The sequence below is a fragment of the Seriola aureovittata genome, chromosome 23, assembly GCF_021018895.1.
Source record: "Seriola aureovittata isolate HTS-2021-v1 ecotype China chromosome 23, ASM2101889v1, whole genome shotgun sequence".
NCBI lineage: Eukaryota > Metazoa > Chordata > Actinopteri > Carangiformes > Carangidae > Seriola > Seriola aureovittata.
The window spans coordinates 9,624,467-9,637,569 of record NC_079386.1 but is presented as its reverse complement, the minus strand read 5'-3'; the positions used below and the strand labels follow the sequence as shown (position 1 = coordinate 9,637,569).

At 41.3% G+C, this 13,103-nt stretch overlaps 1 protein-coding gene across 1 annotated transcript in view; it reads right to left on the bottom strand.

The window, feature by feature from the left end:
* LOC130164873 (phospholipid-transporting ATPase ABCA1-like) overlaps positions 1-10,679 on the bottom strand; it is a 170,464-nt gene extending 159,785 nt beyond the window's left edge. The window contains exons 1-2 of the mRNA XM_056369863.1: positions 10,565-10,679; positions 4,384-4,513 (exon numbers count right to left, since the gene is read on the bottom strand). Of these exons, the coding sequence (XP_056225838.1) occupies positions 4,384-4,449 (66 nt within the window). The 5' untranslated portion in view covers positions 4,450-4,513; positions 10,565-10,679. The remainder of the gene's footprint in view (positions 1-4,383; positions 4,514-10,564) is intronic.
* Between the last annotated feature and the right edge of the window lie 2,424 nt (positions 10,680-13,103).

Genomic DNA, 13,103 nt, shown 5'->3' with positions numbered 1-13,103 from the left:
TAGCTTAGCACAGAGACTGGAAACTGGCAACTGCTCCCAGCTAAGAAACATTCCAGCACATAAGCTGCCATAAAAAGGCAAATTGTTGTTTTTAGTTACACTTTGTTTGTACTGATTAACAAACAAGTAATGCTGCGTAATTTAGTGAGCCCCCCACCCCCATTTCTAGTCTTTGTGCAAAGCTAAGCTATTGGACCATGCTGTGCTTATATTATTACCCCGCAGTCAGTGGCTGACAGGCAATTCATACTGTTAATCATTGACCTCATGAATGACCTCATGAATGACCTCATGTATCATATATGACCTCGTGTGTGAATCCATGTGAGCATATTTATTGCGTAGCGGCTCATTCCATAGTCCATATCTTTTCCTCTTGGTATTGCTATTACTCTAAGCACTTACAGGATTCACAGAGCAACCTCTGCGTGCGACTCCCCAAGCCAAAGCTATGACACATTCCTTATCATCTCCTTGCCACCCTCAGTCCTCTCCTGGATGAAGAGAACCAACCACTTCCTTGTTTTAATACAACCACTTCGCCCCCCTGTGACATGCCAGGCTTTTCTTTCAACCCCAGGGAATGGGTGAAGAGAGAAACCTACAAAGCACAAATGGATGACCTCAAGGCATTACTTGTTCACTCGGTAGTTTCTCAAATTTTTCATCTCAAGTGGCCTTGAGGGATATTCTAGAGACAAAGTAGATTTTACACACACACACACGCACACACGCACACACATATGTATAAAGGAAAACCCTGAAAAATGAATGTAGAAACAAGATGACAATGCCCCCATCCATAGGGCACGAGGGGTCACTGAATGGTTTGATGTGCATGAAAATGATGTGAATCATACACTCTGGCCTTCGCAGTCAGATCTCACCAGATCGCAACCCAATTGAACACCTATGAGAGACCACCATCACCAAAGCAACAAATGATGGAATAGCTTTTTGGAAGAATGGTTGAAGACTTGTAGAATCAATGAATGAATTCCAAAGTGCACTGGATATTGCAATGAGATATTACAGGTTCAACCATTCACATTTACCAAATACACCTACAAATGCTGTTTTTTCACCACTGCTGCCACTGTGGAAACACCAAAGCAGTGCAGATGTATGAATCAAGCTATCGTGCTGAAGGCCAAGTAATATTTGTACAAAAGTAGATTTTTTGTTTGTAATGGCAATTCATCCCTGTAGTGAAATATTTTCAGCACAAAGTAATATCCAACAGTGGTTTCCAGTGAGATATTACAATGCTGCAGCTCATCCTTCCTTGACTCTTCAACCCACACCCTCTGCCATCCAGGCTTTTATGCATCCCTTGCCACACCATGGCACCCCCCCCCCCCCCCCCCCCCCCCCCCCCCCCCCCCCCCCCCCCCCAGGCCTGCACTCACCCGCCGAGTCCTCTCCACTAACCTCAGCTGACCTGCCTGAATACTCATCCCTCTCAACATCTCTGGTGAAGTGACCTGCTTAGAGGAATCAGCTGGAAAGCTGCATTCAGCCGATCCCCTGCTCATGCCTCTGTAACATGTTCACACATAGTCTCTGATAACGCACATTAGCAGTAATAATAAGACAAGACCTATACTGGTTTTGTTGTCTTCATAATTCAACTGGAGGACAGGCAGAAGTGAGGAAAAAACAATAATATATATATATATATTGTTTGGTATGCTACAGCACCATGGCAACCTTGTGAAACTAAATTAAGGTTTCTGCAGCAGAATATGGATGAGGAAGGGAGTTGAACACATTATTTACTTGAGTTGGGTCTGTAGGCATATTGGGAATTTTCACTTGTAGAATTTTGTCAATGAATTACAGATGAAAAAATTGCAGAAAATCACTTGGCATATATTTTAAAAGAAACCGGATAGAATTCAAATTCAGTTCTTTAATTCCCTCCAGTGTGTGTGTCACAGAGGATGTAGTTCTAGTGAGAGGGTGAATTATCATAATGTATTCCAAAGAAAAGGCATGGAGAGGGAACACAGAGATCATGGGGACTTTCTCAATGTCTGGCTCCCCAGGCATTTGCCATCAGACACCAGCGTCTTTGTGAATAGATAATCTCCTCCTATGAAATTATGTGAAATACTGGACCATAAAATCAGCTTCATGCCTGTTATAAAATCTTAAAATGCTTGGTGAGGCATTCATATAATTGGTCATTAACCTCCACAGGCCCTCCAGAAGCACCATTGTCCTTGCTAACTCCCACTGGTTTTGTCTAATAACAATATTTCATGTTGACATTGGCCAAATATCCTACATACTTTGCACAAAACCACCACTGTCCCCTTACACATTCCCGGAGAAAAGTAGGTGCATATTTCTTCCTGATACGAAAGGATACCACCATGTGCTTTCTGGTGGTTGAGAAAATTAACAAGGGTTATATTTCTCAGATACAAAGTTGTAAAATTGCAAATGACTTTGCCTTGACTTGTTCCAAGAAAATGTGAACTTTCATGAAAGCTGTTTTTCTTTTTTTTCGTGCAGATGCCTTTTGTTCTACTCTGGCAACAGGCACATATGCTGTGCTCGAACCCCAAACAAAACAAGTGGGTGGATGTGACTCCTATCATCACGTTCAGTGCAAGAGTATAAATTAAAGAACACAATGCACTTCTTTGTATCAGTTATGTCTGCCTCAAAAATGACTCAAAAGCCTAACTAGATCCCTTGACAACTTCTTCTGACCCTTGAAATGCAGCTGCAACACATGGTGTAACTGTTACCTTCCCGCAGCGCGTGACCTCTTATCCAGGGTGGGTGACGTCAGAGGCAGTAATACCCACCATATATCACTGCTGATCACGTGTAGGGTAGTGTATTTGACAAGAATGAGGAAGTAATGACTGGGGTAAAGGCAACTGGTCACGCAGAGGGAGTGACACTATAGCCTAAACAGCAGGGTCAAAGGTGATCCCAGATTTTCTTTTGAATAAAGGCAATGTCAATATTAATGTTTAAAAATCTAGATTCAAGTAAACATAGCTTGGAGATTTCTCTGGAAATCATTTATATACAATAAGTATTTGCATTTATTTAGACTAAACTATTTAGTCCAGCCCCTACTTTAGTGCACACAGGTCATGAGTTTCACCTGTTCTACAATGAGAACCTACTATCAACTAGAAAAGGCAAGATTTTGCGAAGAAAACTGATGTTTGCTCAGTTACACTGAAAATCGTAGGTGCACTGCAAACAGCTAAAAATGTCTTAAATTGTTTGCATCAGGATTGTTAGTTGCAGTTTAATTTTATGTTTAAGAAGCGGGTCAACGTTGAAGCACTGAAAGGGTTTGAAGCAGCTTTTGGAGTGGAATGGCTGAAAGTAACTGAAAGTTTCAATTCCAGGCTAATCCCTGTAAGCAGCTGAAGTTTTCTCTGCCACCGAACATGTTTTCTTGCCATGAGTGGTTGGTGGTGATTATCGCCTGACAAGAGGCCATCGTTGTCTTTATAATACAAGAGGTTATAATATGTGCTCTGAGCAGCACTACGTCTTCAGGACAGATTGGAGGCAACAGTGACAAAAGTGACGAGGTGGGAAGGGGCTAGCTGGTTAGCATGATAACTTCAGTAGAGGAAAAGACGTGATAGAAACAAGAGTTAACTTTGACGTTGCTTCCCACTGCTGGAGACGGCTCTGGGCAAGAAAAAGAACTAAGTTTGATGCTGAACTCACGTTTTTTCTAAGCTAGACTGGTAAGTAAACAGCTGTTAATGCTAACGTTGGCTATGTAGCGATGGCAAAACTTACAAACAGCTCCTTTAGGCAGTGAAAGCAGTTGGACTGTCAGTGAGAGTGTGAATTATAAAAGCAGTTAAAGTGATTGAAGTGTCAGTTGGTATTCAAGGGGTGAAGAGTAAGAATAAATAACCTTTAATTGTAAACTGCAATGTCATTAAATCTTTGGATGGCACTGCTGAGCTCAGGCTGGGACAGTTTGTGTGAAGTGCTAGAAAGAGCATTTGCCCTTCAAACAAAGCATTTAACATTCGTCACTCCCTATCCACTTCCATTAGGCCAAAGACTGGCTTTGTTAAAAGTAAAACACAGGCAATGTGACATAACGTGCAGAAGAGATAGATCTCCAAAAATTGAAGGTGACACTTTGAATTGGGCGGCATTAAGGTAAGATTGTTCTTGTTCTCTGGTGGGAGAGTTAAAGGCGGCTTACTTCTATAGGAGACAATTTTCCTAGTAAATCCCTCCTATTACCTCTCCCTCCCATGAATAACTTAGTTGCCCTTGATAACACAACCCTGGGACCATATCCTCATTTTCCCTCCATTGCTGACCAATTTTAGCAGATATACGTTGATTTGCAAAGGGGGCTGGTGAGCACAAGTTTACCTTTTGTCTCTTCCGGAGAGTGAAGTTCTTCCACAGGAGCAGAGTGAATTGCGTCAGGAGACCCATTATGCCTTATCCTGGCAATATCTTGCCAAAGCGTCGCTATGGCAACTGGCCCACTTAATAAACCCTGGAGGGAATAAAAGGCAGAGTTTGGTTTTAATACAGAGGAGCAATGCATCTTGGGGGAGTGCCACTAATAATTCACTTCCCCAGGCCTTGGGGCTTACGGTGCAGCACCTGTTCTAAGAATTATTATCACCTACACTCAGCAAATCTCAGGACGGGGCTATGTCTCAGCACGTGGTGCTTACACAGTTTGGAAGAATCTTTATTTAAGACCAGGTGGTTGTTTTACTTAATGCAGTGCATATAAAACTATTAGATCAAAACCCAAAATCTCCTTCCTCTTCCTTCTGAAAGGGGGGTGAGGCAGTATATTCTGTGTTTGTCTCATTAACCACCTCTGTGCTACAATTGTCTGTCAATTAACCAATGTTTTTTTGTTGTTGTTGTTGTTGACCAGAGTAAATTAACAATACAAGAACTACTGTACATGGACAACAGCTTCACTTTCCATGTGGACCATAGATTGCTGTAAAATATTCATTGCAGGTTTTATTAGCCACTGAACACTGATTACACAGATAATAAACAATTAGATCTGCTGTGGCATTTTACACTGCTACATCAAATATGAGCTTCATTAAAAACTCCACAACTGACAGTCTCTCCTTTGACTAAAGTTCGTTCACTGGCCTGCCCCTGTGGTCCCATTCATTACTACAGATGTGTTAGTTGTCTAAGACTAATTATACATATGAGAGTTTAACCGGTTTACAGGTTTTAAATTAACACAGATGGTTGGGGGTAGTAGGGTCTAACCCATTGCAAAATCCACACTTTAACATACATTGAATATATGAAAATATGTATTTGTACTATATTAAAAGATACATTTGAATTCAAAGAAGAAGACATATTTGGCCTATATTCATATGAATGCGGTGTAACTGTATCCTTCACCATCATGCAAACATACTGTATCATTTGCTATATAATGCAGTATAGTGACAGTACATTTTTAAATGTATTTATTAATTATATATCCATACAGAAAATACATTTTCACTGCATGCTGAAAGAAAAGAGCAGGCTTATTTTCCATAGACCTTCATAATGAAAACACACATACAACACACAGTATTTGATTTGTGTTGAGTGTGAGTGAAAAAAAAAAAAAACATTTAAATGCTGAAAAAAAAGAGTTATTAGTTGTTAATACTCAAAGGCCAAGGTGTGTTTCCTAGCTCTGTTTAAAACATGTCGCAGAGCCCTTCAACTGATGCTCTGTGGAGACTTTTAGGATTAGAGTATGTGCACTAGGTGAGTGCGGGGGGGGTGGGGGGAGGAGGAGGGGTGGTGGTGGAGGACGGGGATGGGCTTTTTAGCCCAAGGGTAGTCCTGACAAATGTGCCACCTTTTAACGCTCCATTTCCTCTCTCTGTACAGGTTCCATCTTCTTCCCTCTGTGTGTTTACATTATTTACTGTGACTTCATGGATGTTTTATTTACTGTCATGGGAAAGTTGAGGCTCCCTCACTTGCAAATGGCCAAATAAGCGCTCTAATGGGGGAAAGAAGAAGTGCTCAAGGCCATTCAACAATCTAGTATGGATTATTGGTGAGATGTTAACAGGGCGGGCATAGACTTTCCTTTCTAACATTTTGTTTTGTTGCCAATACCAATTTGTGGTTTTGTAGAGGCCGAATGCATTGAATCATGTCATTACTGCTGTTGTCAGCCTATCACATAGATCCCCCTTTTTTTTAACAATAACATCACTTCCTCCACAGCAGTTCTCCTTGTAGTGCCCTATTCTTTATTTGCTTCTTTTTTTGTGTATCACTGGAAGGAGACCCTAGTGTACGAGAGTAAAATGGCTGTGGTCTTTACATAGAGGTCTAGTATATGCATGAACACTCAGCCCCATCAAATGCTTGTATAATTGAGTATGTGCTGCATTCGCTTGCGCTGCTTTCAAGCCCCGTCTTTTGAAACATGTAATGCACAAGAGAAGGACAGCTCGGTACCACCTCCACTTTTAAATCACGTCAAGCATGAAGGGTAAACAACATCTCTAAGAATATACTCAACCCATACGTCAAAAACGCGTGTGTGTGTGAGTTGTGTTCGCATCTGTGTCGGTAAAAGATGGTGTGTGTGTGTGTGTGTGTGTGTGTGTGTGTGTGTGTGTGTGTGTGTGTGTGTGTGCATGTGTGGGCGAATTTTGTGGAAAAGCCCAGCTCAAGGACTCTTTTTCAATTCCACATCTAAAGAACAGATAACAAGTAACAAGAGACGGTATGATTGTGATTTGCATTTGCAGCTGCAGTGTTAGAAAACACAATGAACACAGATCTCCAGAGAACAAAAGCCATACAGTGTGAAGAGTGTTTTCCAGTTCATCATTTTAATCTATGACTAGGGGCACAAAGAATAATTGAAATAAGTTCTTTTTGCCACTTTCTGGACTTGTTTTTTTCACAAGGCTGCGGCCATCAGACGCTGTCATCTGCTTTTCATGGTATCATTAGTTCCAAAGAAAGTCCCAAAAAGGGGCAAGAAAGGGAGAAAAGAAGAGAGTGCACTGATACAGAAAAAGGGAAAGCAAAGTATTGAGAGGATATAAGTGCTGATGCATGCCTGGCATTTTGGGACTAGGGACAGCAAAGTGCATTATTTCAGCCCCTAGGATGATAGAAAGAGTAAACAGATATTTGTCATACAGCATGAGAGCAGAGGACGGCGGAGAATGCCTGCAACATCCGTTACAAGGGGGCCGCTACAGTCCTGTGAAGGGTATAATGGTCCCTGTGCTCCTTCATTCAATGTCTTTTTTCTTTTTGTCTTTCTAACTATCTCTTTCATAAGCTCCCATACAAATTCACTGCAGCAGGGATTTCATACTGTACACTGTGTGAAGGTAGGCTGAAGGAGCTTTGTTTTGATAACAGGTAATACAGTCTGATGAACCCCAACCCTCTCCTCTGTCGCTATTGTGGTTGAAAGTGAGCAGTTGTTGTTTTGTTTTGTTTTTTTGTCACTGCCATGATCATGCTGGTGATTTAATTGCAGGACAATTTAATCACCAGCATGACCCCTGATCATGCTGCTTTATTTCACTGTACAACAATGAACTAAACTGATTAAATTTCCTAAAAAAAAAAAGAAAAAAAAGAGACATTACGAGAATAGAGGAATTCGAAATTATAGTGTATAACAGTGTTCAAAAGATCCTTAAAACTGATACCTGTAGTTTGGGGTAAAAATGTGGTTCAAAAAAAGCTTTTTGCTGTCATAAAATTGCTAAAACTGTTTCACAGCAATTGGCTGTGGCTCACTTTCAGTTCACATTTAATGTTGAACTGGAAGAAGGTAGAAAAGTCAAATAAACCAAAAAAGTGCATGTGAATTGCGATACAGTGAAGAAACAGCCCATTGTTTGAAACATCTGAAGACCTTCTGAAGTGACTTCTTACTTCAATATCATCATTTGCAATTAGGATTTTGCAGCACAATGGCAATTAAAGGAATACTCCACCACAAAAAACCCTATGCTATCAAAAATGAAGCGTGACAGACTCCAAAGCCAGTTCAAGTCTTCGAAAAGTTTAGGACTACCTGCTTGCTCCTTCACAGAGGACTGCAAGTTCAATTCATGGGAGTTCAATGATTCTAACAGTGACCCAGTTTCAGGAAGTAAAGAAAATCCATAGAAACTTCTCCAACCACTCCATAATTTATTTGTCCTCTGCCCGTTCACATGCTCAGTGTGTTCCACAACACTCTTATTTCAGAAATGCAGCTAAATGCACAGCTTCCGTTAGTTGCATTGTGAGTGTGCCCAGTCGCCGTGGTTACTTGAGCTGCACATTTATGCGCTTGGCCGACTTGACTGGTGATGCAACTGTGTGATTGGCACCCGTGCATTGTTTTCATTTCGCTTCCTGTTTTCCTTTTGCACAGGTTTCAGCAAAGGTTAGCAGCTTCTGTTAACCTAGCTCTGTTCAGCGACCGTGCCCTTCAGCCCCGCACTGCTGTGGCTCAGGAGAACTTTTTTTTTCTACAGCATGCACCATACAACCAGCCAGCCAGTGTTAGCTGCAAGAGTCTCAGTTGCATTACTTTCACCACAATATCAAGACCCTATTCTCCCTGTAGGGCCCCTCTCTCACCTGCTAGCTCCGCCAAGAAGGTTTACTGACCCAAAAGACGAATCGTGATTATACTCTAAACCCTCACGCTAGAACTTTCTGGAACACAGTACTTGCTTTTAGGTGAAGTTCATCACATATCTCGGCGATGGCTCCCGCTAACATCAGCTTTACACATCTGCTAACACAGAGCGAAATATCAGATTTTAGTTGATCTAATGACCTGATATCAGATGTAAGCAGTAACTCCACTCCTTTGCTCTTATGGTCAGCAACCCTCATGGGAAAGCATATTTTGTGCGACAAGATATTTAAATACTACAAAACAAGTCAATTACACCTCACTTCAGCAAATGTCTGTGCCCCCCAGGATTACTTTAATGCCAACACGCTATTACTGTCACCATTTTTAAATGAGTTATTATCTATTGTTATAGCAGACTCAAAACTCATCAGTGCCCACGTCAACAAATAAATACATGTGCATTGAAAAAAAGTATTACCATTATGCATGCAATAAAACACACCTATTCATTTATTTTGCGAGACTGACAAGGGCACAGGCCCATAATTACTTATTTGGGCTGCGCTTGAGAGGACAATGTGGCAACATTTTGATGCAGAGTTAGCAAACTTAACACTTGCCGCACAGATGTGAGTTTTGACGATAAATAAATTACTCACTCTGGGGACCTTGGTTGCACCTGCATGAGGGATCTGCTTTATTTTTTTTTTTCTTCAAAACTGTTTAATGACTTTCTTATTAAATATATTTCAAGCACAGAGCATTTAAAAGCACATGAGTGGACTAATCAGGTTGGTTGATGTGAAACAGCTGGTTTGTAATTCACATCGTAATGCTTTTCTTTTCACAGCCTTTTTCCAAAAGAAGTGGATTGTATTCACTCTGGCGAAAGACACGAGGACACACTGAGCTAAATAAATAAATAAATAAAAAGTGTGCACCTGCTCTGTGTTCAACACATTGCAGCGCGAACCATTAACCCTCACCGTGGCTAAATTCAAGCGGTACAAACTGCATCGGTACGGTTTCACTTAATACTTTAAAAATCCGTCTCTGACTCAGCCCATTTGCCACAAATACTCCCTTTAATCAGGCAGACTTTAGGCTGTGATATTGGAGTCTGTCAAAATGTAATCACTGATATTAAGTAAGTCATTACAGGTAATTAGTTTAAGAGAAGTAATATTTCTAAGCCCTGGTAATTGTGTTTCCTGGGGCAACATGTCAATCACTTTTAGCAGCTAATTAGTCATTCATTAGAAACAAATGAAACTCATAAATAATAAAAAAAATGATAGGATAAATGTTAGCACTTAATGAATCATTAAGACATGTCATTCAAGAGCAAATTATTTTGCACATACAGTATGCAGTACAGAGGTATAGGCTGTATCTGGCACTGCCTCTTCACTACTTGCTAGAGCAGTGTGTGTAAATCATTGGCATGATGTAAGGTTGCTCAGCGTGGGCTAAAGTTCACTGTCTTTTCCCCCTTCTGACTGAGCTAACAAGCCGTTGGAGATTGAGCATGTTTTAAAAATCCCTGATATTTGGTCAATAGCGTTCATCAAACACTAAAGAACAAATACTTAATTTTCTCTGGTTATTGTGTAACGCAAAGGAATCCACTGAAATCCTTTATTTCCTCCACAGCTCCTTTATTTCCATTTTAAAAGCAGTCAGCCTGAAGACCAGTTTATTAAATGCTTTCAAATAAGATAAGCAGTTCTCGGGGCACTCTATTTGATCTGCCATAGACAAGACAAGTGGAGGAAAACAGAGAACAGTGCATAGATACCCAGGACTGAGCCCGAGCTAGCCTCGGGAGTCGAGTGCAAGCTACAATAATAACAACAACAGAAAAAGACAGCATCACAGGAGGCTTGGCTACAAAACATGTGTCCTGTTAGAGAAAATCAACTGTCAAAAACAACGTACCTCCAAGATGTTTGGATTGCACCCGTCAGCACATCTCAGGGCCTCAAGATGGATTTGACCAGCTTCAACTGCTGGGCCTTATGACTCACGTAAAAAGAAAGAAACCACGTTTTTTACCATCTCTTTCCCTCCCTCCCTTTCTCTCCCTCTCCCTGCCTGCCTCTCACCGTCGCTATCCCCTTTTACCTGGAGTCATAAAGTATGCAAATGAGCTCTGCTGAGCCTGTCCTGGCGACTGTAGCCACAGTAATGCAGCAGCCAGAAAGCACACAGGTGGTGTACATTACGCAGCATGTTCCCTTAAGCTTAGCCCCGTAGCAGAGCACATATGTCCGCTCCTTGTAGCCCTGTCTTGAGTCACCTGATGAGGCAGAGAGGGCGAACAGGAGCACTGCCCTACATTTCAGCCGCCTTGTTTTTGCATTCAAGGCCTGGTGTAAGTTCGTCTCGCGGGGTGCCTCACTGTAAACTTTGGAATTTACTCACCTGTTGACTTAGCACAAATTATTCATGAACTAATTAGTCCTGAAATTAATCTTTTTTTCTTTTTTTCTTTTTTTTTTTTAATAAACGAAGCATCAATTAGAGAGGTTAGAGACCAGATGGGATCATGGGAAATGCATTTATTCACTGTGAGACAGAGCCGGGCTGAAAATGTTGATGATGTTGTTGATGATCAACTGAATGTGACACATGGGGGGGAAGCAGCTAAGTGCATTGACTGTAGGGTTTTATAGCAACTATATAATTTGGGTACAATGGGGCTAAGAGTTTATTATGCTGGGTGATAAAGAATAATACCAGGTGCACTGGGAGGATATAATTATGTAGATGAGATGGGTGTTTACTGAGGATGTAGACAGGAAATAAACAACGAAGCATCACACTGAATGGTATTTTGTCATTTGGAAGCATGTCAGCAAAAACATGGGTTTTTTTTTTCTTTCACACCAAAGCTAAAGCCGGGTTACTACTTCACCATTTTGAGCCTCTCAATGAAACTGTACAATACAAGCCAGATCTTGCACAGCATGCCAAAAAAAAAGAAAAAGAAAAAGAGCTTAAAAAGAAGACTAATATGTGCAAATTTGTATCGTGATTGTGATCAAACTCCCTCGTTCTCCGTGCTCTTTCAAACTACATGCGAAAAACTTTTCCTGCCCCCCCCTACAATCGCGCAGGGGTCACTGCGACTTGTTCACGAGGCGTTGCAGGTCCATACTCTCAATTAGTTACACACACTTGCACTTATGGAACCCAGGTGAAACCCAGACTGCCCAAAAGTAATTGCTTCGACTAATGAAGTGCTGCCGCTGGAAGGTACCAGCCAGCGCGGCGGAGTACACCTGCTGTTCCCAGGTCAGTAAACCCTGCATTAGCCGAGCCATACTAATGAAAAACAGGGTGCGCATTTTTTGCAACAGCACTACCATGTAATTTGGTTCTTGCATACCTTAAGGAGCAAATGATAATGGGAACACAACCTGAACCTGACAAGAAGCTGGATGAGCGCACAGAGAGTGAGGCAAAGCAGTGAAAGAGCTACACTGAAAGCAGATATTCAGTGTAACAAATAGTAAATTTAATGTCTGTATCCCCGAGGAGCTCATCACCAGTACATTATTTACGTCTGTATAGAATGATACGCAAGTGATTCCTCATTCTAAAGAGGAAAGCAGAAAAGGGAAATAATTTACAAGCTGTTCAGATGCAACTGTACCACATTAGGTCTTCCTGTAGACTAAATACGGAGCTGAGGGAACAAACATCATATTCTTTTTGCATACAAAAAAAAAAAATGAGCTAAGTTATCTCAAACCATCTTATTCCACATTGTGCTATACTTACTTTAATCACACAGCTAAAAGAATACCCACTGGTCCTTACACCCTCATCACTGCCTCACTACTCACATCATTATAGAGTGCCAAAGCTTGATGTGATGTACAGAAGTAAAAATATTCCTCAACTCACAAGCTACTGGAAGAAGTAACAAGCTCCTTTGCAATCCTTGCTGATTTCATTGCCTGCTCAGGGGATCTCAAGTACAGAAAAGTTCACTGACTGACTTACTTATGTGCATCAAAGTTCGAGCTGGCACTGTTACTTGGTTAGACTCTTGTGTGCCTGCATCTCAATCAATTTCAAAAAAATAAAAAATTAAAATTTAAAATAAGAGAAATGATCGCGGATGAATACCCGAAGAAGAATATTCAATATCGCAGGCTGCTTACTGAGAGCCGGATCGACCACCGCTGAGATATCCCCGAGAGTCTGAAAGCTGTTAGCTGATAGCTGTTTTCCCTGCGCCCTTATTCTCTCTCTCCCTGCTGATGAGGCGGGAAGTAAAACACACAGGTGCTTGTTAACCGTGTTCATCCGGACAGACTGGACAGCTGATGGACACTGGGCCGGGATAAACATTCAGCATCCTTATAGGGTCACAGCTGTCATTCTGGCTTTCGATTCTGTCTCATGTCCTCGCTCTTAGCAGGTGGAGAGATGTCCTGGGGAAAAGAAAACCAGAAAAGTTGAGGAA